At 43.2% G+C, this 25,572-nt stretch overlaps 1 protein-coding gene across 8 annotated transcripts in view; it reads left to right on the plus strand.

The window, feature by feature from the left end:
- LOC139817287 (uncharacterized) overlaps positions 1–25,572 on the plus strand; it is a 388,078-nt gene that overhangs the window by 330,648 nt on the left and 31,858 nt on the right. For all 8 annotated transcript variants that reach the window (XM_071785253.1, XM_071785252.1, XM_071785254.1 and 5 more), the window contains one exon: positions 23,938–24,195. In XM_071785253.1, the coding sequence (XP_071641354.1) occupies positions 23,938–24,195 (258 nt within the window). The remainder of the gene's footprint in view (positions 1–23,937; positions 24,196–25,572) is intronic.

The raw sequence follows: 25,572 nt of genomic DNA on the forward strand, positions 1-25,572 counted from the left end.
GATGGAGAACGACATGTTCCGCGAATATATCATAAATTTAAAAAAAAAAGATGACTTGTCGAATCAGAAGAAATAGCGTAAACCGCGTTTACGAAATATTGCAAACTGTGAATTGAGATGCAGTGCAGATATAAAATTGAAGAAAAATATGAATTTATGTCATTTTTGTCCTATTAGCTGCATCTCATATTGTTCGTTTAGAATCGAGTACATGAATATTTAGAGCTAAAACTTAAGGTTAACTAAATTTTCTTTTCCATCATAGATACAACTGACAACAAACGAAACTTAAAAAAAACAAATCGCTAAATACAACTTTAATCCTAATTATTAGTGCATAAAGTTTACTTTTGAACATCTGTTAAAAAGATCGCAATTTTTATAATAGTCACAATAAATATTTCGCAATATTTCCTGTTTTCTGTCCATTGCCGCTTCACGTTGTTAACGGCGTAGGCATAGGTCGTAGAAACTAACTTGAACGATTCATTCAGAGCTTATCGAGTAGTCCAACATAAAACCGCATTACACTATGAAATACACAATTCTAATACCCTCTTTCATGGCGATGCCTTAAGATATAATGCGCTCTGACAATCATTATAATTGCAAAGTAGCGCCAAAGCTACCATTGCCCATGACTGAAGAGTAGTAGCGTGTTGAGATGCTAATTAGTGGGTTAGACTAGAGAAGACATTTACAGCAAGCGAGGGAAAGCTTTCAGGTGCACTTTCAAAGACTTTCAAAGTGCCTCGCGAGAGTATACTATCTCCATAAATTTTTGGCAAAGTCTTGGCTCTCTTTCTCTTTTCTTCCTTTTGAATATTATTCATTAATGACAAACAATTTGCAGTGTGTGTAAGACATAAAAATGATTTTTTTTTCCTTAAACTCTCTTGTTTCGCGAATTTCTAATTGGAATAAACAAACCTTGATGTACTCTTAAAACAACGAACCACTACTCATTACCGATAGTGCATTTTGTAGCTTTAACCAAATTTCCTCTCTTAATTTTTTCAGTAAACAGATTAACACGCGGAAATACCGACACAATTGCATTTGGAACCTGTGCGATCCGCGCGTTTGTTGATAAAACAACGCGCCAGACGGATGAAGATAGAAGTGCGTTGAAAATAAAGAGATAGTCATTTATATTAGTCGGTTGTTTCAACATTCACCCCGACAGGTAGACATAATTATTTATGTAAATCGTTCTGTGATGTTCGATTTATTCGCTCGAAACGCACAATCGATGCGCATTTACATGCACGTGTCCCTACCTCGTTCTCCAAATAATTTTCATAAATATTTTACGAAGGTATGAAAAAATTAAATTGAAAAAGTCACACGAGCGCGAAGATAAATTAGCAACACAAAACCGGTGTCACCTGTCCCGCTTTCTCGCGACTACTCGATATCGCGATTATGCGGATCCGCGAGACGAAAAGCTCGCGTTCTCTTTACATAAAACGGGAGCGATCTCGCGGAACTATCAGCGGTTAATTGCGTTCTCTTTCGCGCGCGAGGATACGGCGCGGAAATAAAAAGGGGATACCCGGGGTTAGCGCGCGCGAGCCCCCGCGCGAATTCATATTTATTCAAAGTGGAATTAACGACGAACGCGAGCCCGGGGTGGAGGGGCCGAGGGGAGAGGGATAAAAAGCGAGCGCGCGCATTCCCGATCAATAAGTTCGACCAATTCTGCTACGGCCCGACGCTTTATGGACTCGTTACAAACTCGCGCACGTAATTATCTCCATTCCGAATTCATGTAGGCGTGCGCGCACACGCACACACGTACGCGAGCACGTACGCGTCAGCAACACGACGATCGCATAAAGGTCCCTTTAATCTGCACGGCCGCTTCCTACACGTTATCGGCGCTTGTCGCGAACCGGAGCGTAACGCCCTCGGATTATCGCGCGCGCGACGCGCGTATTAAGGTCGCGCCGCGAGCGCGCGTTTGGCCGGTTTAATTTTCGTAGTTTTTAACACGTCACGTTTGGCGCGACAAAGGCGGGCTCATTTCCTCGCCGAACGCCCGAACGATTTTCCAATTTCGCCCGAATCACCGCAAGCACGTTGCCCTCGTTACGCGTTTAAATACAATTACTCGCCCTTTAAAAAAATTCTCTTTTAACACCGCGATCGACCGCGAACTCGGGCGAGCGCCGTTAATTCGTGATAAAAATTTTATTAAGACCGCCAGCAAGAAAAGAGAAATGCACGGTCTATCGTAACATGTTTGACGTCGTAACAACGATATGAATTTGCGCTCTGAAAGGCGTTGATTTAATGTCAATCGCAGCTGCAGCGAACATTGAAAACGTTAATAGCATCCGCGATTGTGCAATTACTCAACGTTAGACATTCAGAGTGAAATCGAGGATGAAAAAGACATGTAATGGAACAAATGAAATAAGTGCTCATCGACATTGCAGTATAAAAAGAATTTAATATCGTGCACGCTGACATTAATATGTTTTCGTAATAGAATCAAGTACAACATTTATAGAAATTATGGAACACATGCAGAAAGTTAGAAACACGTGTATGTATTTAAAAAACAGTTTGTCTTACAATAAATATCAAATTATTCTGTCAGAAATAAATTTGCGGTTTCGATATACTTTGATATTAAGATTTTATTACGTTTTTTTTTAAATCAAAATGAGATGTCAATATCCAGTTTGATCTGATATTTGCAATTTCTTCTGGCGGGTTGCCAATAACAGTCACCCTCGAGCTGTCCCGATAGTTTGCGTATCGTTAACTTCCGTCTCAGCGTCCGCGATCGAACGAGAAGCCCCGGGTAGCGGGGAGAAATTGACTTGTGGCGTCTGTGAAAGCTCACACGAGATCGAAACCGCAGCAAACAGAAGGCGTCTACGCGGCCTTAATTAGCTGACGGAAGAGTGAGGAAAATTGTGCGCCACCCTAATGGTAGTGGCGTTTATAGGGAAAAAGTAGATGAGAGAGGTGTACAAGAGAAAGAGAGAGAGAAGGGAAAAGGTTGCAATGACCCGCGTCGGCTAATGACGTCACGTCGCACAAAGAGCGGCGAGAAATTACGATTGCAGCTGGTCGGGGCATTTCTCCGTTTACGTATCGGCGAACGGCGTTATTCGGCGAAAGCGTGGAACATTTAATTGGCCTACCAGTGTCAGATAAAAATAGACATTTTGACGATTTGATTTGCGGTTGTCTCTCCATCGATTACAATACAATATATCTGCATTTCGTAAAAAAAAGAAGTAAAAATTAAGAGATATAACTTAAAATAATTGAACTGTCGCCGTTATAAATCTATTCGTAAAAAACCCGTGTAAGAGGTTTTATAAAATTAAAGCTAAATAGTGCACGGCTGAGAGATGTCTAGTTTACTTATATTTTCCATTAATTCTTTCGTATCTCTTAATTATATTTTTCTGCTTTCCCAAATTCCGAGCCATTAATAATAAACGTTAAAATTAAAAATTCAAATTATTACACTTTGTACGGAACTGAATTTTGCGGCCGAAAGAAAGCAGGAAGGTTTTTTTTACTGCAAAGCTGTATCATGTATAAAATAGTAGTTTATATAATATTTCAGAAGTAGACTGTTAATTGACACTGCAGGCAATAACCGTCATTTCGATCGCGCGTTTTGTTATGGACGTTTCACGCGCGGACGTTTTAACCGCACAGTTCGTTTCATTGCGCTTCGTCCACTCCAGCTGTTTTTGCCGTGGCGAATACGCTCGCGAATACTCTTCAGGATACGTGGCGATGAGGGAGGGGGCGCGAGAGTGTGTCGCACTTGACGATTTTCAATTTCTCCCGAGCCTGAAGTTCGTACGTTCATTCGCTCGTCCGCCCGCCCGCTCGCTCGCTCGCGATTTTCCCCGAGCGAGAGAGCTTTGAATTTTTCGTTCCACCTTCTTGAGCGCTCGCACATACGCGGCTTCCATCCCCTCGAGCAGCGAGGCCCATTCAACTGCTACCCCTGTTACTCGCAATCGCGAAATTTTCCCGATACGTCTTCCAACGCAGGCTGCGCGGAAACCAGCCGATGAAAAGGAACTAGGTCGAGAACTCTGACGTCAGCTCCTTGAATATCGTTCGATTACCGCATTTTTTATGGAAATGTTTTTTCTATTAGCTCGTAGCGCGTATGCGCGCGTAGTGATGTTTTTGGTAGAGCTCGTTTGCGTGGTCGAACGGCGGTCACTGTACGGCGATTAATACAAGGTTCAAAATGCTCTCAAAGTTTAGTTTTTAGCTAATTAGCATCATCATCCAAAAAGTTCCCAATTATTTGCGATGATTAATTAACGCTTCTTATGTTAGATTATTTTGTGTTGAATAAATTATTGATGTAATTTCCCCATAAATCATATATGTACATATGTATATTAAATTACATTATCAGATATCTTTCAGCATCAATAAATTAATGATATATCTGTTTTAATTTTTAAACAGCTGGACAATGCAGATATTTAATGTATCAATACGTAATATATTTCTCTCTTCGAAAATAATATTTAAATCAACGACTGTTCACACATTTTCTTTTGATGTTGCATCTGTTTTTTCTTTTTTTTTTTTAGAATTAGATGAGCCTACTTGTTTCCGCAATTGCAAATGTTTCTAGACGTTATTGGCTTTATCCTTTTAAGCTTGACTAAGAGATCTGCTAGTCCGGAATCCGCCATCCTCGTACTACCCTCCCTTCAACTCTTTCCAATAGCGACCCCCATGAGACACCATCCCCGATTACTATCCCCGAATAACCTGTTTACACATGAACCAGAGAGATCGTTAGGGTAGGACGGAAAGAAACTAAAAACGTCAATAGCAGGAGACATTGTTGCATGCGTAACGTTCGGTAGATGTCGTCTAGAAAGACAAATAACAATGTCGATTTTTCTCTCTCATCGTGTTCCGGTTCTGCTCACAGGATCTAACTCTGCATTTCCTTTCTCTCGCACACAATATTCCTATTTTCCAGAAACTCGACGTCTCGTAAGTTGTCCTATTCACGATTTCTACTGAAAATATGCTGAACGACGCAAGAAACTCGTTCGATTTTCTAATATATGCTGTTTTACGGTAATAGTATTTCTAGGATGAAGCCATTCGAAGTTATAAGATAAACATGTTTTGTCTAAATGCTTTTTTCTAAAAAATTAACATCGTGAAAATTTTATTTAGTTCCGAAATCTCATTTAGGTTCACTATTAATTCCGTTTCCGCATACCTATTTCTACATTTCTATAGCCTTATAAAATTCTTGGGAGCCGCGGCTGGTCGTTGCCCTGGCGATTTAAAAGTTACTGGCACCCAATTCATCCCCGCGGCTACGTCCTCCGTCGTTCCTTCGAGGATTCAATTCGGCATGCATAATTTCGCGAGCGGGGAGGATGAGCCGTGCCACATATACCACCACATCAGGAAAAGGAAGTACCGGCAGGTTTTCGGGCGCGAAAGGAATTCCCGACCTCGTCGAAAGCGTGTCGGTAACCCTTTTTCTTCCTGATGCGCTCCGGCTTTTCCCAGCAACGACCCCCTGCGAGAACAAAAACCCGCGAGACCGACCGGTTCGGCGCGAGCGAGAAGTAGCGGGAACTGGACACGAGGGCACGCAAAGGAGGAATAATAAAATGCCACGTTGAAGACGAAGGTAGTGGGGAGGAAGACCACCAGCAGCTTCTCTCGTCGCGATTTCGTGAATTTCTCATCGCGAGTTAGTTGGCCTGTCGTCATCAGCTAGAGTGCAATTGCGAATCTAGTTGCGCCGGAAGTGCAAAGTATCATCAACGTTCGATTCCGCGATCCCGATCCCGGGGATCTTAATATCTTGTACGCGCCGTCAATCGAAGCGAAGTTCGAAGATTCGATAATCGCTAATGAGATTTCACTTCCGTTGAAGTTCGAGCGAATTGACCGTCTCGATTCGCCGCTTAAGACACCGAGATGATTAATGACACCTAATATTTTCCGGAACAACGTTCAACCGTCGAGAGATCCGATCTATCTCGCGAATCTACGTCCCCCCTGGCCGCCATTAGAGTTGCTCGCGTGCTTTATTGCTATAATACCGAAAGACACCGCGGATTCCGCGCCGGAAATACCGCGGATGCCATCCGATAACGCTCCCCCAGGCACGAACGGTCGCGCCTTACCGATAGATGATTGATATGTTTGCCACGTCTGTGTATGTGCCGTTTCGTTTTCTGCGTCGAATCGCGGACGCATTCGAACCGGTAAAGCGTGACTCCGGTATATGACATGGATGGATACAATAACGGCTGGTACCATCATCATCAGCATCATCATGATCATCATCATCAACGCCAACAGCAGCACCAACTCCAGCAGCAGCAGCAGCAACAGCAACAGCAACAGCCGCAGCAGCAGCAGCCGCCGCCGCCGCCGCCGCCATATCAGCAACAACAGTATTACGGACATCACCATCAGTACCAGAGCCAGCATCATCAGTACTCGCAGCAATACTCGCCGAATTATCTCTATCGATTTTCCCTCCAGGTAATCCGCGGTATCATCGAACAAAACAGCGCGGTTAATTTACTCGCTGCTTTGTCTTTACAGATAAATGCAACATCGCGTGTAAAATAAGGGGGGAAAAAATAAAAAACGGTATTACCCTGATTTTTTATATTACTCGCGAATTTTGTGCGAAAAGACTGTGATTTGAAAAATGCTGTAAGGCTTAGCATATCATAAAACTGAGCGACACGCACAGTTAATTAATAAATTATTGTCATATTACTAATAATATGACAATAATTTATTTTATGTGTTATTTTTTATAATTAACAAGATGTGATTTACTGATATCTTTTCATTGTATGTATTTAAAATCAGTGGAAATATATTACGGCAAAAATATCATATTAAAACGATTATAATGCCAAAACAGCAGTTATTAAACAGCGGTGAAACACTCTAAATTATAGAATATTACAACGATTTAATGGCTATTTTTAAACGACGCGTGTGGAATATTTTTGATTGTTTAATGTCATTGAAAAGGATTAACTCCGCGAGCTGAAATTAATTATATCCAGTTATTCCTCGATTAGGCACGCGAATGTAATTTTGCACGTGGACCGCTCAGCGCGTTGATAATACTGATAGCTAAATAGAGATACTGACAGGGAGACGAGAGAGAGAGAGAGAGAGAGACGCAAAGCTCCTCTTTAATATATATATCTCTCTCACACACTCATTGCCCATGAAAATCATTATATTCGGCATCAAATGAACGCGCTAATTGTAATTTAATTATTTTACAGTATTGCATGAACGAGGTTTCAAAATCCCATTATCAATTACCATTATTTCGATAATGTCGTGTGTGAAATTTGTGATGCAATTCTTATTAAGTAGTGTAGCAGTTTGCAGCAATGTTATGTTTCCAGTATGATGACGCCGTACCGTAATCGTCTAACAAACAGATAACGCGTAATATTGTTTTCCATCTCGCGAAATCTCGCTCGACAATATCGAATGAAGGTTTAATACTTTTCCGTTTGCATGCGAAGATTACTTTAATCCAAGAAACGACGGTTTGCATATTTATCAGTAATCAATTCCGACCTCGATCGGGACATAGAGCACGGTGGTGCGCGCACGGTTATTATTAACAACGTGAATGCACAGAATATATATTATACTTCCGACAACAACGATTTTACTCTGTAACATTTTTGCGCGTGTATATATCTCCACTTGGTTCTGCTTTTTACAACTACGAGAAATACGCGGCGGTGGCTATACGAGGCCGGTAATTTTTCACCGGAAATCAACCCTTTCGCTTACTCACGTCCGCATCACGTTGCAATCAATATTTCCCGCTTGCAACGAGCGCGCGCGATAATATTTGCAGAATCCTCCGATATCGCGCTACGTTTGCGCCTGGAATAAAATTTATTGCGGAATAAAAAGAGCGGCGTGTCCCCAATATCTCCTCCCTCTCGAATCTCTCCAAGAAATTTACACGCGCGGAATTTTCTCCGCGTGGGCAATGGAACCGGAGAATAGAAGGAATAACATCGACTCGAGGCAAAAAAAGAAAAAGACAGCGATGCGGACGCAATCTGCGATTTTTATTATCTGCGCACGGACGCGAACCGGTCGCATGTGCGTCCAACGACGTTTGTAAAATATTACACGGTACATCGGGGATGGTAAAAATAGCGTCGCGGCGGCCTCGCACAATTTCCCTGAGATTTACACGCACGAAACTTTTGTCGCACATTGTGTACATTGGGAAGATGAAGAGGAAAATGCTATCTTCGACAAAAGAAAAACGTCCGTTTATGACGTAGACTTTTTTTACGACGGGCAAGCGAGGGCAATCACGAGCCGGAGCTCGATTCCGATGCTTATCCGACGAGAGTTAATTCTGTGCACGAATTAATCATACTCGACGCGCACCGATCGGACGCGTATGTACGATTTTATAGCGCGGGAGGAGGGGGTCGTTCTGTACGCCGGCGGCATGAACAACCGCATATCGATGAGCGTGTTGGGGTTGCGAAAGTGGGCTGAGACAGGCAAACAGAGCAGAGAGGAGGAGAGAAACGAGGGCGCGCAGAAACGGAGACGGCGATAGAGGGGGCAGATACAGAATCCCATCTCCACGAACCGAGAGTGAATTCTGCGTCCACTGTCGACCCGAATACGACGAGGCATGCCTTATCTGACAGGTAGATACCAGCCGGAGTTATGCGTTACCTAATACCTACGCCAAATTATATTCCCGCCGTCCTTCCATCTCACGCGGGAGCGTGTACACGGGGGTTACGATCTGTGCGTCGCAGAATGCTAACGAAATCTCTACATGTTGTCCAATGTTTATTAGAAATCGAGTCACCATTCGAAAAGTTTCTTTCCTAAAAAGTATTTCAGCCCTTTTCAAGGGGAGAAACCAAGTGACTTTAAAATATAATTATAATAAAGTTGTATGATATACATAAAATATATAAGAGAGAGGGAGAGAGAGAAAGAGAGTCAGAAAAGTGGCGAGTTTCTATACGAGGCGTTCTTCCTACTGCCTCTCTGCATCGTGAATACGTATTTAAAATGCAGAAAATATAAAAAAGTGCAGCTAAAAGGGGCGTACCGTCGCATTTGCGAGCGCCGGCGACAGCGGAAGCGTAAAGCGTAAAACTTATCTCCGCCTGCGGAAATTATCGCCGCGACATAACCGCTGCGAAAAACACGCGCGCGTCGGGCGCGTTCTCGCGCTTCGTGCTCGCGCGATACGGACGGAAGGATTTCTGGACGCGTAAAAGCTCGGGTGAGAAGGGCCTCTATCTAATAAAGGGCGCACGAGAGACACGTCTCTCTGTTACCGTCACCGTATAGATACGAGCGAAATTATGCCCCCTTGTATAGTGTTCTCGCGCCGAACGAGCCCGTCGCTATCGTGTGCGGATTTACGATTCTGCACGTCGCGCGCGCGAATAAGCGCCTGCCGAATTTCCCGGCTCTGTGAAAATATCTCGAGAATCTCTATCGTAGCTCGATAAGACGGATTGTACGCTCGTTCATCCGCGCGCGATGCAAACTCGCCGGTTTATCGACATTTAAGTGAATAGTCCGCTTTACAAAAGCATAGTAGAAAAAGAAGCTCAATAAAATAACGATCTCAACGTCGAATATGTTTACGTGCAGGATAAGAACGTAGCTAATAAACTTGGCGAAGACAAAATAAAATTAACGAAAGACGCATAATTATAAATAACACATATGAGAAGAAATGAGAAGAATTGTCTCGCAGTCAATTTAAGATCCGCCGGAAATATTCTGGCACGCGGAATATCGCCGAGCTGGCGCTAATTAGCGGCGCGCGAAACAAGCGGTAATTACGATCATGTTATCAGTATCGAAGTAGACCACTGTGGAAAAGGTTTGCCGCGACTGCCGTGGCGTGGACGGGAAATAGCTAGGTGCCGATGGGGCACGCAGGAGGAGGCATCGAGGGGGAGAGAATCGAAAGTCGCGGGTGATACGGCGAAGGAGAAAGCGCCGTCGGAGATGGCTGGCTGACTGGTCGGGGGTAAAAACAGAGCAAATGAGAGAGGGGTCTAAACAGCAACAGTAATTCGTTCACTGACAAAAGGCCTGGCTGGAACAATGACGTCTGTACCGCGTCCGTGTGCGCGCGTCTGCGTGTGCCGACTGCCGCTTATTGTGAAAGCCCGCGCGCTTTTCACCGGATTTTCCGTCTGTTACGCCCGGCCCGTTTAGATCGATCGACCGTCGAGTACGCACTCACGCACACGCACACGCACATCCATACGTACGCACGCCCGCAGAGAGACGATGCGACAAAAGGGGGTTGCGACGCGCGTCGAACGCGCGGGGGATATACCCGCGCGGAAAGTGAAGAGTAATTGCCGCTTCGTGTTATCGCGTACTACATCTTCGTCGGTGTTTTTGATGCATCGCGAGTATACGGCGCGACGTACGTGCCGGCACCGTAAATTCTATTACGCGATGGAGGAGCGCGTGTGCGCACGCGGTCGCGCGCGGTTTTGTGTGCGGGTAATTTCAGGGTAGAAGCGCGCGCGGGCAGGAGAGGAATGGTACCGGTCAACGCTTCGCGTTGCGCGTATCTCGTTCGTGCGATCGAAAGTTGGAATAGCCGAACGTTACCATTGAGCGAAACAAAAGTTGCGCCAGAAATAAAGAAATATTTACACAATATAAGATAGAGCTTTGGTTTACTGTCGCGTTAATTATATTGTTATCTTGATTGTTATTATTGCGTCACAGCTTTGCGCTGCGCGCAAGATTTTTGCCCTACTATATATCTGTAAACGTGACGAAGATATATACAGATATATCTCTACCATACAAGAATTATTATCCATGAACCGTTATGAGGCGAATAACGCAGCCTTGTCTTTTATGGCAGAATTTATTGCACTTAATCTTGTGGAAACGAAGCGCAGTGCATTTACAGGCACAGTTACTCTGCAAAAGCGTACCAAACCATTGTTTACATTTCTCCTATTGCGCTTACTAGGTGCTATTATTTAAAGCTCGGTATTTAAACGGCCATTAAACTAATGGCGGAAGCTTAAGCGTCAGTCTAAGCCCGAATTCCAGCGGGATAATCGCGAGAGCCCTAGATAACCGTGCTCTGGTCCGTCCGCCTCGCTAATTATGATAATTGTTATGGTAATTACAAAGTCGATCATACAATTAGCGAGAAGACGCGCCCATTGTGCCAACATGCGAGAGAACATGCGTGCAACGCGATAGACAATGACATTTAAATCGAACAATGGCCATCGTTCTTCAATAATAGATCCAATAGTTGTCAGTCTCTCGTAATTTTCTCATTAATATTGTTTATCGTTTGTCAATACGCACGCATTCTCTAACGGCGTGATTCACGAGCTTTAAAACACGCGTAAAAAAAAAAAAGAAAGAGCAAAACGCCCGGGAAGCCGCGCTCTCGATTAGAGATCCATCTTCGTTGCGGATCGGTCGCCCTGACAAGTGTCTCCTCTATGTCACGGTTGTATTGTGATTTACCGCTCCCTCCCCTCCACCCCCGATTCACGGTACATTGGATCGCGGGGGCGATTCAGCATTGCCAGATTGCAGTTCGAACCATTCAGTAGCGACGATCTGCATCCGCCCCGCCTATCGGAAAAGTGATACATATCCCTCATTAGCAAGTTGCCATTCCGGTTCCTGCCAGTATTCCTTGCCAACCCGTACCGAACACCAATCAAGCCCACGCTCATTCGTCCATAGTGCTTGCTGTTCGCGTTGTTGTCCCCCCCCCTCCCGTGCCCGTGGGTTGTATCGCTTACTCGCGTATCGGCTGACGAAGCAAACAAGCCTTCCATTAGTATTTGTTGTTTTCTAAAAGCATTCATAATAACCGCCTGCATTTTGATGTATTGAAATGTCCCTCTTCCTCGTATCTTGCTTGATTATGCGAAAAACATCGATCTCGAATTACAAAACATGTCATAATACTCTCTCTCCCATACCAGATATTATATCTTATTTTTAAATCTAGTTATAGTTTACTGATATCGTGATACTATTGTTCCATTAATTGGCATTGGATGGTAATAACACATTGCATCGGAGTTCTAGTTTATAATATCATATATTTCCGAGATAGAAATAATATTGTATTTCATTTTGCGATCTTACAGCGCTCGAAATTTTTTCGGAATAATTTTCGCGCTTCGCTCTGTCGGCGTTTCACGGAATTATCAAAACTTGGCTCAATTTGGCCAACGGAAAAGAATTTTATCCCTTGAGCACGATTACGGGTGCTCGGTATAAAATTACTATTCGTAGGTGCGCATTCAAAAAGCCCTCGCGCGCGCGTCCAACGGCGAGGAATGGGCCAGAACGGGGATCAGAACGGCGTATGTCGTATTTCGTTGGAAAGGGTTTTTGCGTCGGGTAATTAGACACGTCGTCCAGTTTACGGGCGGACGTTAAACTCTCGAACTGGAGATGGTCAAGATAGAGAGGTCCTTTCACCCTCTTCTGGCCGGCGGAGATATGCGCTCTCGCTCTCTGGACGTCGCCCTCCATGGCATTCGCGGGAATGAAGGTCTGGCCAAATTGAACGATCCTTTTCCGCTGGACGCTGCCTGGGGATACTAAAGCGTCGCGGCGCATCCACGTCATATAATTGCCATGCGGAGTGCATGCAAAATGCACCTGCTGGATCGTACGGGCAAAATTTTCGTCGGGCACGACGACGGCGACGACGGCGACGACGACGACGACGCAACGATGCGAATTAACGGGCGACTGGTGCAACCGGTTTAAGGCAGGACGTGCTTTGTTCGTCGGAAGTTACATGAAGTTACACGATGAAAAATATAAACCGCATAGTCCACGAATTTTGAGTGAATTCACGAAGCAAGATCGGAGACTGCGAAAATGTTACAGATGTATAATGCGGTAACGAGTTATTGGATACGCGTTTGAATTAATGAATATGTATGTATTTACGTAATGAGTTATTGTATTCGTTTTATGCTCTAGTTTGCGTCGGGGTTATTTATGATATCCGTGCGGCAGAATCTATGGCGTAATAATAACGCGATTCGCTCGAATGAAAATGGAAAATTGCGCGAGGACATCATAATTAGCGTTAACTACGACTTAATGCGTTAACGACTTTGTCGAATTTCCAATCGCATTAATTTTATCTCGGATATCGATCAGTGTGAAACATTAAGAAGGAAGTAAGATATCTATCAAATTAATATGTAGAGAAATAATTTTTTATTCCTCCTATCTGCACTATTTTAAAATATATCTGCTACTCTTGTTCTCCGAAGAAAACTAAACCGTGAGAAATATTTATGAGTATAACGATATTCGATGCGTTGCATTGCAACGTTAACTAAAAGCGTACAAATAGATGAAAGGAATTTTAACGATTTGTTCAACACATTGCCCTACTTCAATCCTCGGCGGCGCACCATGTAAAATATGTACGAGCGCGAGAGTCTTTTCAGGATATCCTCTGTGAGACTCTGTCGTACTTCGAACATATCAGAGGTACTTTACCAAGTTTCTTCCGCTCGAAAACGCTATATTCTCGGGGACTTCCCCTTTCTTTTTGCCCGACAGTTGCTCGATCGCGCGGTCGGAAATTTATTTCTCGCCAGAGGCGTGCGCGGAATTATCCAAAATCCCAGCGTGTCGCCTCGCACGTGCCTCCACTTTACGTAAGAATGCAAAATCTGTAGTTGGGGCACCATCTTTCTTCGGGAGTCTCGTTCCTGCGAGAACATTCGTTGCAAATTTAACGCGAAGAGCGGAGAAACAGGTGGTGTAACGAAGAAGAATATATACAGTTCCCAAATTAATAGACCAATTCTGGGTCAAGAGGAAAAGATAAGTTTAAGTTTTCGCGTTGTCTTTCCTTTTTTAATTTTTTTCATTTATGTATGTATATCCTTCAGTTTCAACGTATTTGTAGGTATAAGTATAAAACACACTCGAATCTGGCCGCATCTTATCGTCATTATTCGACGATATAAAAATAATCATAAGATAAAGAGAGAGGAAGAGACAGAATATACATCCTGATAATATCGATTCGAAGAAATCAATTACGAGGTAACCCCTTTTAGCGGAGAGACTCGGCGGTTTCTTCAACCGGAGCGTAATTTCCACGTGGCATTAAACCGCGGTGGAAACCGGACTCGTCGCGCGTTGGTGGACAGAAAGACGACGGAACGAGATTTCCTAATCGGTATGAGAGAGTTTCCAGCAGGCGACTCTCAATTCGTACCGAAGCAATTCACCGAACTCGGGAAGCGAACGCGCGCGCGAGGCGCTTCAGGATGGAAAGAAAGGGAGGATCTCTGGGTGAAAGAGAGGAGAGAGAGGAGCACAACGAGAAAGAGAGAGAGAGAGAGATGGACTCGGGCGAACGACTCGAAGACAATGCAATTATTCGCAATTACCGCGTCCGTCCGCGGCTCGCAGAATTATCCCATTCTGTTTCCATTACTGGTACCGCCAGCCTTGGGCTCTTCCTCTCTCTCTCTCTCTCTCCGTCTCTCCGTTTCATCCTCCCACTGAATTACCCTTTCTCTCTCTTTACACTCGCGTTCCATTCCGCCAGACGTTCATACTTGTATACACGCCGTGTACACATACATTTATGTATATACGTATAAATGCCAACACACGCCGTCAAAGCATCGACGGGAGAAATTAATAGACTTTGAACGCCGCAGACACGCCAACCTCGGGCGGGATAATGCGGCGAAATCTATAGAATTTGCTCACCGATCCGTTAACGAACGACGTAACTCGGAATCTTCGCGCCTTCCCGCATCGCACGCCATCCTGCTCTTCGGGGGATTACCAGCGAAGTATCCAAGAGTAACGCCACTCTCCTTTGGATCCATCGCCGCGATTCGGTCGAGTGATCCAGCTGAGCGTAAGCCGCTTTCGCGCGCAGCACTCCGCGTTACCCTAAGCTTCGCTTGAATAACGACGTCGGACACCGGTGATATTACTCTTTTTGGATAGTTAAAGACTGCTCGGAGAGTAGATAGATACGCTTAGTGTATCTCATGCAGCAAAAAGTCCATTAAAGACCACAATAATACTATAATTATACATTCCTATCTTGTTGAAAATCTTGAAATGTTGAAAAAAATTTTTAGACGGTGTAGTTTAAAATATTCCCGATTAAATAGGAAACCCACCAAACTGGATTAAATTCCTAATATGTTCAATGCAGTTTTTACATGACAAATTCAGGTGAAAATTTTTCTATAATTATATACAATATCTTAAAACAGTCGCTATCACGTGCAGCTGCATGTAGGACACTGGAGTACGGGTAAAAGTATCGGTCTAATCTATTCAGGGATCCGCTCGTGCAACGGGATTCTTTCTCGGCCGGCTTTGACCGCGCGTAAACTGGATCAGCGTCGTCTACGACGACGGCAGCCGCCAAAAACAGGAGAGGAAGCGGCGGGATTCGATTACAAAGCCCTCTCATCGCACCCTCCCGTCCCCCGTTCCATCGTTCGGTCGGAGATCGGACACTTTCTCTCCCTTTTCGCCGAGCCGATCCCGGTGTGCTCAGGTCGTTAAAGATTAACGGCGCTCTCCTCTCCCAGCGACGTCGTATTCATGGCTCCGGGCGCCGTAGGACAGGGGAGCGGCTAATGTAACAAAGGAAATCCGGGCGACGAGCGACAAAACGTAATTACACCCGTCCGCCCCCGTGTCCCGCTGACTCTCTCTCTCTCTCTCTCTCTCTCTCTCTCTCTCTCTCTCTCTCTCTCTCTCTCTCTCTCTCTCTCTCTCTCTCTCTCTCTCTCTCTCTCTCTCTCTCTCTCTCTCTCTCCCCCCTCCCCCCTCGCCTCACTACCTCTCCTCGCCGCTTTGCGTCCTCCTGCGTGTAACGCGGAACCTCAGCGGGACGTCCGTGACGCGCTTTCCCATGTCTTCCGCTCACCTATGTACACTTCAGCGCTCTTCGTATATCTACCTACATATAACATCCTTCTTCGCCACGTCCTCTCGCACGTCCGCGCCACCCGCTTTCCGCCAACGTCGCGGTTTTGGCGCGCGCAGATTACCGCCGAAAGGGAATCGATTAAACGCAAAGCGCACGCGACGTCGCGCCACCTTCGTTCGCTAATGCATTTTGCAGTTGACAGCCTCTTTAATTGCGGTACGGTTCTCTCGTCGTTCTTAACACCTTTTCGCGCGTCACTACGTCGCGCAAGATTCACCCCGATTATTTATGCAATGTCGTAGAACGTGCGATGATTTGTCACGCTTCAATTCTTAAATGGGCAGGTTTCTACGCCGGCTCGAAATCTTATTGAACTTGAATGTTACATGAGATGTCCATGTGAAATATTACGAGCTGTTTTCTCAAATATATTAGGGATAGCGACAAAATTCTTTCTGGTGTTTTAAAATTCGTTGCGGGCTCTTTGTGAATACACTTAATGCAAAAGAGCCTAAGAGAGAGTTCTATATTAAGAAAGGAAACAATCTAAATCAATTAAAAATAAAGAAACAAAATTTTATGTTCCTCTGTAATTTATTCAATATAATTCGTCGTTAATAGCAACGATCATTCAAAATGTAGAAAAAAGTTACTAGGCTTCTCGTTACTTTCTTTTCGTACAATGTTATCCGTAATTATGTCCGCATCTGTAGCTTGTTTCTGGCATGGTAAATATTAGTCCGGTGAATATTAAATAGGCAGGATCGATGGAAATGAGTTTTCCAGTGTTTTTTGCCGAGTTCTATGTTTTATAGATGTTGACGAGAGCTCAAAAGCTTCCCACGTTTTCTACCTTGTGCGATGATTATATAGGGGCCTGGTAGCTGCGTATTTGCTCGCGAGCAGCAGCGTACGGCAGCACGCTTTTCATGTGCCTTCTTTTCCTCACAATCCTTATTCACCGATTTTGTTGAAGTAAAACCCCGCGCGTACTTCTTGCCGCGGTAAAATTCAAAGAGAATAGGTTAATAATATAGCGAGCGTAATAAGCTTTTAGTTCGCTTCATAACATTTTTTCAAGCGCAAAAAAAAACTCGGGCACCGAGATAATTTTGCCCGCGGTATATCCACTTATAATTTCATGCAAGTTGTACAAATTGACGGTATCGCGAATTTTACGCGTACTTGCGACCTGCGAGAACTTTTCTAAATCAGAAGAGGGGAAGAAGCATTGCTTTTGTCAATTTCTCAAATTTTTTTACAATTTAATTGAAAAAATTCTTTAACTTTAACTTTAATTAAATCGCATGTAACTCAAAGATTATGGATACCAATAAAACCATTCTAAAAATTGCTGTTTTTCTTCGTTCGCTACGTGTGGTTTCATAGACTTCCAAATACATCGAACAGCTGAGATATTAATACGAATTTTCGCGGAGATGCGACAGCTGCGCCAAATTTCATATTGCCTAAGACCCGACCCTCCTATCTCGTCCCACGAGTTGCCTCCGTGGATGACAAAATCCAGCGAAAATTTTAATAGATCGCGTCGGGATAATATCCCTTCCATGCCGGAGGCGGAGAGGAAGTAGGCAAACTTCCATCCGAGAAATGAAATACTTTTGCCGTCGCAACTTCCTTCGCTTTGTATGCTCGCCGTAATTTTGCTAAGAGTCACAGGAGCAGTCTGAACTGGGTGCATCCAAGGAGTTCTTTAATCGAACAAGATGAATATATACAAAAGACATTCTTGTAGTTCTATTTAAGCACAAGATGTCTTGAAAAGTGTTCCTTTCAGAAGCGTTTATTTACAGACTTATTTGAAATATATTAACGATAACAGTATATCGAACTTCAATCAGCGTGAAAGTTTTATGCGAGAATATTTATCCTGACATACAATTATACATGTGGAAAAAGCTTTTAATTTCTAACACTTTTATGAAAAAACTGTGTAGAAAATCACGCTGTACAGAATTGCAAAACAATTTATAGAAAATATTACCAAATAACATTTGTTGTTTGCGACGAGAGCAAATAAAGCAAATAATAGAAAATTACAGCAGTATTTTCGCGACCTGCATGTTGCCTAGGCGTTTTGGCAATTTTTACCACGAATTACCATTTTCATTAGAGTAATTGGCACTATGGGGGGCATGAGATGAATTTGTCAAGTGAATGGATGTCCATTTTCATTTTCGGACTGCTCTATCTTTCTCGTTTCGTTTCAGACCTAATATTTATTTTTGCTCTGCTTTTCTGTCTGTATCTCCACTGGAACGCCACGAGCGCTTCCAATTTTGTTTAATTAAAAGATATTTTAAGGCCACTGTAATTCGCTGTGTTTAGACAAGATGGTCGCGGAACTAGGGCATGAAGTTTTTTCCCGCAAGGATTGTAGTACTTTATTTTATCAGGCTATTTTGTAATTCTGCTCCGCGATAACTGCTCAAATATATACTGCGAAAATACCGAAGGTACGAGGTAAAATTTATTATTTTAATGGAAGTTATATAAGATTTTCCTTTTCTTTTTATTTTAATTCAAGATTTTTTTTCTCTTTATTACCACACAACTTACAATTTCCTGAGATTTTGTAAATGTTCTTATTGTTAGACTACTTAGTTCCATTTAAATAAAATCTCTGAATTTATTTGAAGAATAAACATGTCGTTGGTATTTTCTAACAATAAGTGGATAAAGCTATCAAAAAATATTTATCTTACACGTTCTACGAACATCTGAGACTTTTACCTTACAACTTCGTAACCATGTGTAAAATTCATCGAATTTTATGCTGAACATTTACGAATACGCGGGACTATACCGCATATAATCCATTAGGTGCGAAAGGGTTAACGCGTTAGCGCAATCTCCTCGAGAAGCGGGCCGTGCGAAAGCGATTAACTCGACGTGACTGAAGTCGCATTGTCGTCCTGACAAGTACGCACGCACGCCGTAAAATTACGGATTGCCGCGAGATTACAAGCGCGCGGGGAGACCGAATCGGCGACGATAAACGGAGGAAGAAACGAGAGAACGAGAAAGGCGAAGAGGATAAGGCAGGGAGGAAAGAGAGAGAGAGACAGAGAGAGTTTCTAAACTACTAGCATCTACTAGTAAGTGGTAAACCTGGCGCAAGATGCAGGGACTGACTGCGGTGGAAGGGGATGAGCATGCTAGGCGAGTTATGCCGGCATTGTTCTAATTTAATCATACATGCCAGGACCAACCAAGATACTGGCTCAAGGAGCAAGCCGCTAGTAACGATCCACTCGCGCAATTCACCGGCACTTAGAAAGCTCCCCTTCTCTCTCGCGCTTGTATAAATTGCCTATATTCTCGATTTTCTCCAATGTTACATCATTCTTCATTCAAAGTATAAACCTGCCCTCTCACATAATTGCGAAAATTGTGGTCCGATCAATCTAGCTTTATTGATGTAACTCAATATTTACATCTAATCTGTAAACACGCAGTTAATATTCTCGGTCATATTGCTGTATGTTCTATGTTAGTTATTATTGATACAATATACTGCTCTATTTTGAATTTGATATAATCAACCGCCAATAAATTTTCTATCGTTGCCTTCATCATGTCAAGCCTCAAATGTCACATCTAAACCGGCTTTCGAAGACTGGAATGATGGAATCACCAAATTTCCGCTCACTATGCGGACCAGCGGCCCGGAAACGGGCCGTAATTTTACCCCGGCCGTACTTGAACGGGTTAAGTTGTTGCCGAGGCGCTACGATGTCTCTCGAAGCGGAAGGAGGGAGGAGGAATGACGCTCCTCGCACTTCTTGGGACAATTGCGTCTCCGTCGCGTCGGCTAAACTGTCGAAGCGACGCTAATAGCGAACGTAAAAGGAGCAACATCGCGATCACGGATTTGCCATGCAAAACGTCTTTTGCATTTTCAGCACGTATTCCGCATTAATCCTGAAGTAATTGAGTCACGTTATTCAATGGAAATGCGGAAAATCGAGAAGAAGCCACAGATATTTTTACACGTCATTTATCGTTATGTTAATGTATCGACTTTGAATTCGCGCTAGGGATGTAAAAGGAGAATAAAAGAGATCCAAGTGATGTATAATTATATGATGCGGAATCTATCTAATGTCCATTCCATCGAAACGAATGGAAAGTGCGATGATCGATGTGTTGTCTCGAAATAGATCTCAAATTCCGTGTAAAAAGAATATTTTATATTTTTAGACTGTGCATTCTCGTTTCTATCGTGGAAATCGCCCGTGAATTTTTTTTGTGATCGAAATTTGTAGCTCGGCAAATACTTAACACGAGGCGAAAGCTTCTTCTCTCTCGTTTCGAACGAAATTCAGGCTCTCGTTGGGATCGAAGATTGTTTGCAGAAATTGATGAGATATCTGCCGCGATCGAGTACTTCGGTACCGTGAAAGATGAACATGGTATAGGTCGCTGGCGACGCGCGGAGGATCGATAGCTATCTCGCGATCTATCAACGGCATGCTTCGAACGATGACGAGCGAAATACACCAGCTGGTTTGAGAGGAGTATATAATCGCGCTCATCGACGCGCGAATTAAACCAATTTTGCCGGAGCTGCTTTCCATGAAAAAGCCTACTTTTAAGTTAAACTCGTTCACGGAGGCTGCACATCGACGCCGTCGAACCATAATGAATTACGCGATAAACCTATAGGGTAAAAAAATAATTGAATCCGAGCGAGGTGTTAGTGGGCGTCAATGATTACGCGTTCGTACCTCTTTAGCGCTTTAAACTCACCAGGATTAATACTTAATGCACTAAACTCCGACAGTGTTAAAAATTAAGCTTTAATCCTTAACTTTAAATCCAATCCAATGGCGATATATTACTATGCTTTAAACACAACGATATTTTGCTGTTAATATTAAAAGAAACGCAGACGATGGAACATTTAATAGCGCATACGGAATTTATTTACGCAAGAGTTTTCAGATATAAACGACGTGTATGATCTATCAAAGCTGTTAAATAACTAATACGCATTTCGCTCGCAAATCGATCGTACTTTTCCCCGCGGCGATCGCGTTCCAACGTCGATCATTTTGTACTCTCATCCGCGAAGCTGTATCCATTTGCGCGTGTCAAAAGCTTTTTCGCAATTCAATACTTTTCCTCGACTGAACAACGGAACGAACGATGTATCCATCAGCAATATCACGCAAAAAACGCGCCAATGAAAAGTCAAGACCACAGAGCGTCCTTTGATTACCGTCGCAACGCTTGCGTTTCTTTTTCATGTAATTACGTGGCTCGTGCTACAGGTGATCTATCTTTATGAAGACACCCGCTGCTGCTATTCTTTCGCGCTTCTCTCCGCCTTTCCCATCCTTTCTTTCGCGAAATACGTTTGTTCATTGGCTGGAAATACCTTCCTTTTTCTCTAACAAGTGATAAAAGGTTGTTGAGTGATGATATATATTTAACTCGCGATATTTGCTATAAAGGTTTATAAAGGATATGAAAGGCTTCTCTCTATAAAGTATTTTATAATTCTGTATGAAAATTTCTGAAGCTTTTCCTTCTATAAAAAATTCCGCGTAAGAATATCCGTATAAAGACGGCTCTATAAAAAAATACCGACTGCGCGAAGTTCTAAAATTATAACTCAATAGTGCAAGTTGGCAAAATCTATCTTTGAATTGTTAACAATAGCGACAGTAGATTCAAGTTAGAAGACTTCCTTTAGGAAACAAATTGCGATGGCAAATCGCTTTCAGTAAGAAGAGGTAGTTAAGACCGTATAACGTTCCGTTATTATTGAGCAAAGAAGGGTGAGAAATGGAGAAGGGTCAGATATGAAGACTAGTCGCGCGCACGTATATACGCGGCTTCTTGTACTTTCGCCCTGCCGAATGCCTCTCACGTACGATGCACGTGTGTGGCTACGTGCGGCTTCATTTGCAGATCAAAAGGAGAAAAACGATTCGGACGCGAGCGAACATCTTGAAAACGGTAGATTGGCCAATATATCGGTGAATGTGATTTTAAATGCCAAATATAAGGCGGGAAGAATTACAATATTATCCATATTATGCGTCCTAAATATTAGCTGTATTGCTTCCGCACTTTAAACGCGCGACCTTTTAAGTTCCTTCCGCAGGATATCGAGTATTGGACTACTTACAGTTATTAAATTTCCAAAGCTCTTATCCAGACATGCCTCGCGGCAGCATCGAATATGTACTTACGACTAAGCTTAGAATTCTCGATTCCGGGAGGCTTGATGGAAGAGGAAGCGCAACTTCGCTCTTCTCGCAGCAATTCTCGAACTTATACGACGGGAGTTTTGCACGCCGCAAAAGGAGGCGTAGAGGAAGTAAGCCCCGCGTGAAGGGAGCGCGCGCTATCCTAGCGATACGAAAGTGGGAAAGAGAATATGCACCTCGATGCAATCCCGAGTCTCTAAGACTCGTAATTCTAGTTGCGTTTCTATCAAGGGACTCAACTGAAAACCAGTTTTAAGGCATGCTTCAATGGATGGATCTTGGGAGCCAATTTGATATTCGTGACGAATACAAAGTTGATCTCCATAAATCGGCTACAGAATTTTTAATTTGTTAACAATTTTTTCTGCCATTGGCGAAAATATAAAATGCAAAATGTGTAAAAGTAATATAATAAGAAACAAAGAAGAGGTTTGTCCTCAAGTTAGCGCTACAAAAATCCATCTATCAAATCCGTCTCAAAATATAAATCTCATTATAAATATTCCATTTGATATACTCTTAAGACGATTTAAGTGGCGAGTATTAGTAGGATCTAAGGTCAGCATTTTAATGTAAAAAGCAAAAGAAAAATCGTTGGCCATTTGTAATTATATTCGGAAGCGAGACTATTGAGAAGCGCGTCTCATTGTTCCTAGAAATCAACACGTTCTCATTAATGGAAAGTTCAGAGCATCATCCACAACGCTTAGAGGAGAGCGTTAAGATCGCGTCTAGCTCTAAAATACAAAAGCGAAGTTATAATATGTCATAATAATAATATAGAAGCCGGGCTTCTCGCACGCGCGGTATCTCGCGTCCCCGGGCGATCGTCGTATCGCCTGGAAGCGATGCAAATTGTGCAGCGGGCGTGCAACGTTCTCCGATCTGTAGTTAACAATTCTCCCATCTCTATTCCCTCTTACGCGCTTACGAAGTTGCGGAGTTTATACAAGGCTCCGAAGGAGGTGGAAGAGGAACGGTTCTCTCGGTCCTCGAGAGGGCTTAACCGGCGGGCAGAGAGCGGCAACTTTCGCGTGCTACATAGTCGTATTACGCGTGCTACACTATCGTTCTCCTCCTCCTTCCCCCCCACCGTCTCTCCCCTCAGATGGAATTTCGTCCTCTTCGAAACGCGAAGCGGTCCCCGACAGGAGCGAAATGGAAACACCGAAAAGCAGAGAGCTTCGTGCGTTGTCACTAAAAATCGTCCGCGACTTCAGAAGAAGGTCATTAAGCCAGATGTAAGGCGCGCCATAAAAGAAGAAGCTACTATAAAGGAAATTCTCCCTTTGTTCAATTATTCTCGGTCTTGCGCTTATTCTGGTCTTTACTCGTTATGTGCGACCGTTGGAAATAATGAAATCATTACGTTGCGAATATTTTATAAATGCCCTTCTCTCTCTTGTAGAAATACAGGATTGAGTACACCAGCAATTATATATGCGACATTTGTTGCATCTCTTTAAATTATTTATTATTTAATATTAAATAATTGTAATTGTGATTTAAATTCTTATTCTTCGATTAAATTCTTGTACATAGATATATAAAGAACAAGTTCACTATATTTCTTAAAATTCAATGCAGATCAATCTCGAGATTTTTGAGATATTTTGTAGTTGTAAATATTTTTGAACATTTTCTTCAATCTTTCTTTATAAATATATTAGAAGAGAATTTATTTCTTGCTTGCAGCAACAACAACAACAAGCGCAGCAGCAGGCGCAACAGCAGCAGCAGCAACAACAACAGCAGGTCGGCTCACCGGGAAACGGAAATGTAGGGAAGGGCAGTCCGTCTCCCGGAAATTCATCTTCTCCCGGTACGGTCGCGACTTCCAACAAGCCCCAAACGGAACCGAAACCGGTGGAGTGCAATCTGTGCCATCGAAAATTTAAAAACATACCGGCCCTTAATGGCCATATGCGACTCCACGGTGGTTACTTCAAAAAGGTAAATATTTGATAAGGCTGACGCGTTAAGGAAGCGTTTGTTCACGTATTTATGCGAATAGAGCTAAGAGCTCAACAAGAAACGAACTTGGCGCTCTAAAATATTCTAATACCGTTTTATCTCGTTATTTATGCCGTTTGCTACATGTATTCTAACAGTTAGCGATTATGAAGCGGAATCAAAAAATATATATAACGGATTTTCAATCCTGCGCAGTACAAAATAATTAAAGTAAATGTATACATGATTAGTTACATTTCCATCCGACATACTAACAATAAGTAAAAAATAAATTTCATATAACGTCCTAGTTATATTATAAATTTTTCTACATCTTATTTTATGAAAAAGAGATTAAATGTTCTGTGAGGAAGTCACGATATAGTGTGTGTGTGTATATATATATACATATATATACACTTAAGAAAACTGCCGGATAGCGATTTCATTACAATCATATAAAAAAATGTTGTCTTCAAATTTCACCGCGGGGTGTAATGGACGTAAGATCATACGTTGTAGCTTGGCACTTCCTTTCGGTCGCAGCTATTTCTTCAGGATAAAGGAACTCATCTCGCGGCGGCTGATTTCATTTGCATCCGCCCGACCGCGTCGTCTAAACTTCATTTTCGGCGCGAAAACTTTAATATTCGAGAAAATCTCCGCGCGCGGTTCCGCCAAAGTTATACCGCGCCGACAGTTGCATCACCATATGAATTCGCAATCGCGCGAATTTGCGCGAGCGCGCATTGCATCCGAATAATCAACCGGCGTTTCTATGAAAATCTCATCAAGCCGCCGCCGCCGCCGTCTCGCGGCCTCGAGAAACGCGATACTCGAGAATGCATCCTCAAGGTGATAATCGTCGCGGCGAAGGTGTAAAAAAGAGGCAAAAGAAGTGATGTAAGAGACCGCGGAAATCGCCCCGGAGATCCGCGCGACTTCAGCACACTTTCCCCTCCCTGTGCGTCCCTTTTCCCTAATCTCTTCTTCTACTTCCAGACGGGGGAGGAACAGTGGACGAATAGTGGTGTTCTTAATAAGGTCAGGGGGTAAGGGGTTGTTGCAGCCGTTGAAATAGAAAGATCAGCGATTCCGCGAAAGTCCTTTCTCCCCTCGCCGCTTTCGCCTCTTCGAAGCTCTTCTCCCACTGATTAAAAATGTCTTAACGAAGGCCGCGTCGTTTAGAAAAGTGCTGAAAAACTCTTCGGACAAAAGTTTCCCCTTTTTCGCTCGATTCCGGGTTGCAGACGGGGGAGGGGAAAGTGAATGGCGGACTGGGGATGTTCTTTATGCTGCGATTGAAAGACGATGACGTAATCGGTAACTGGGGAACGAGTGGAAATAAACCGATCTGGCATTAAGAAGCAAAAAGAA

The sequence above is a fragment of the Temnothorax longispinosus genome, chromosome 8 (assembly GCF_030848805.1).
Source record: "Temnothorax longispinosus isolate EJ_2023e chromosome 8, Tlon_JGU_v1, whole genome shotgun sequence".
Classification (NCBI taxonomy): domain Eukaryota; kingdom Metazoa; phylum Arthropoda; class Insecta; order Hymenoptera; family Formicidae; genus Temnothorax; species Temnothorax longispinosus.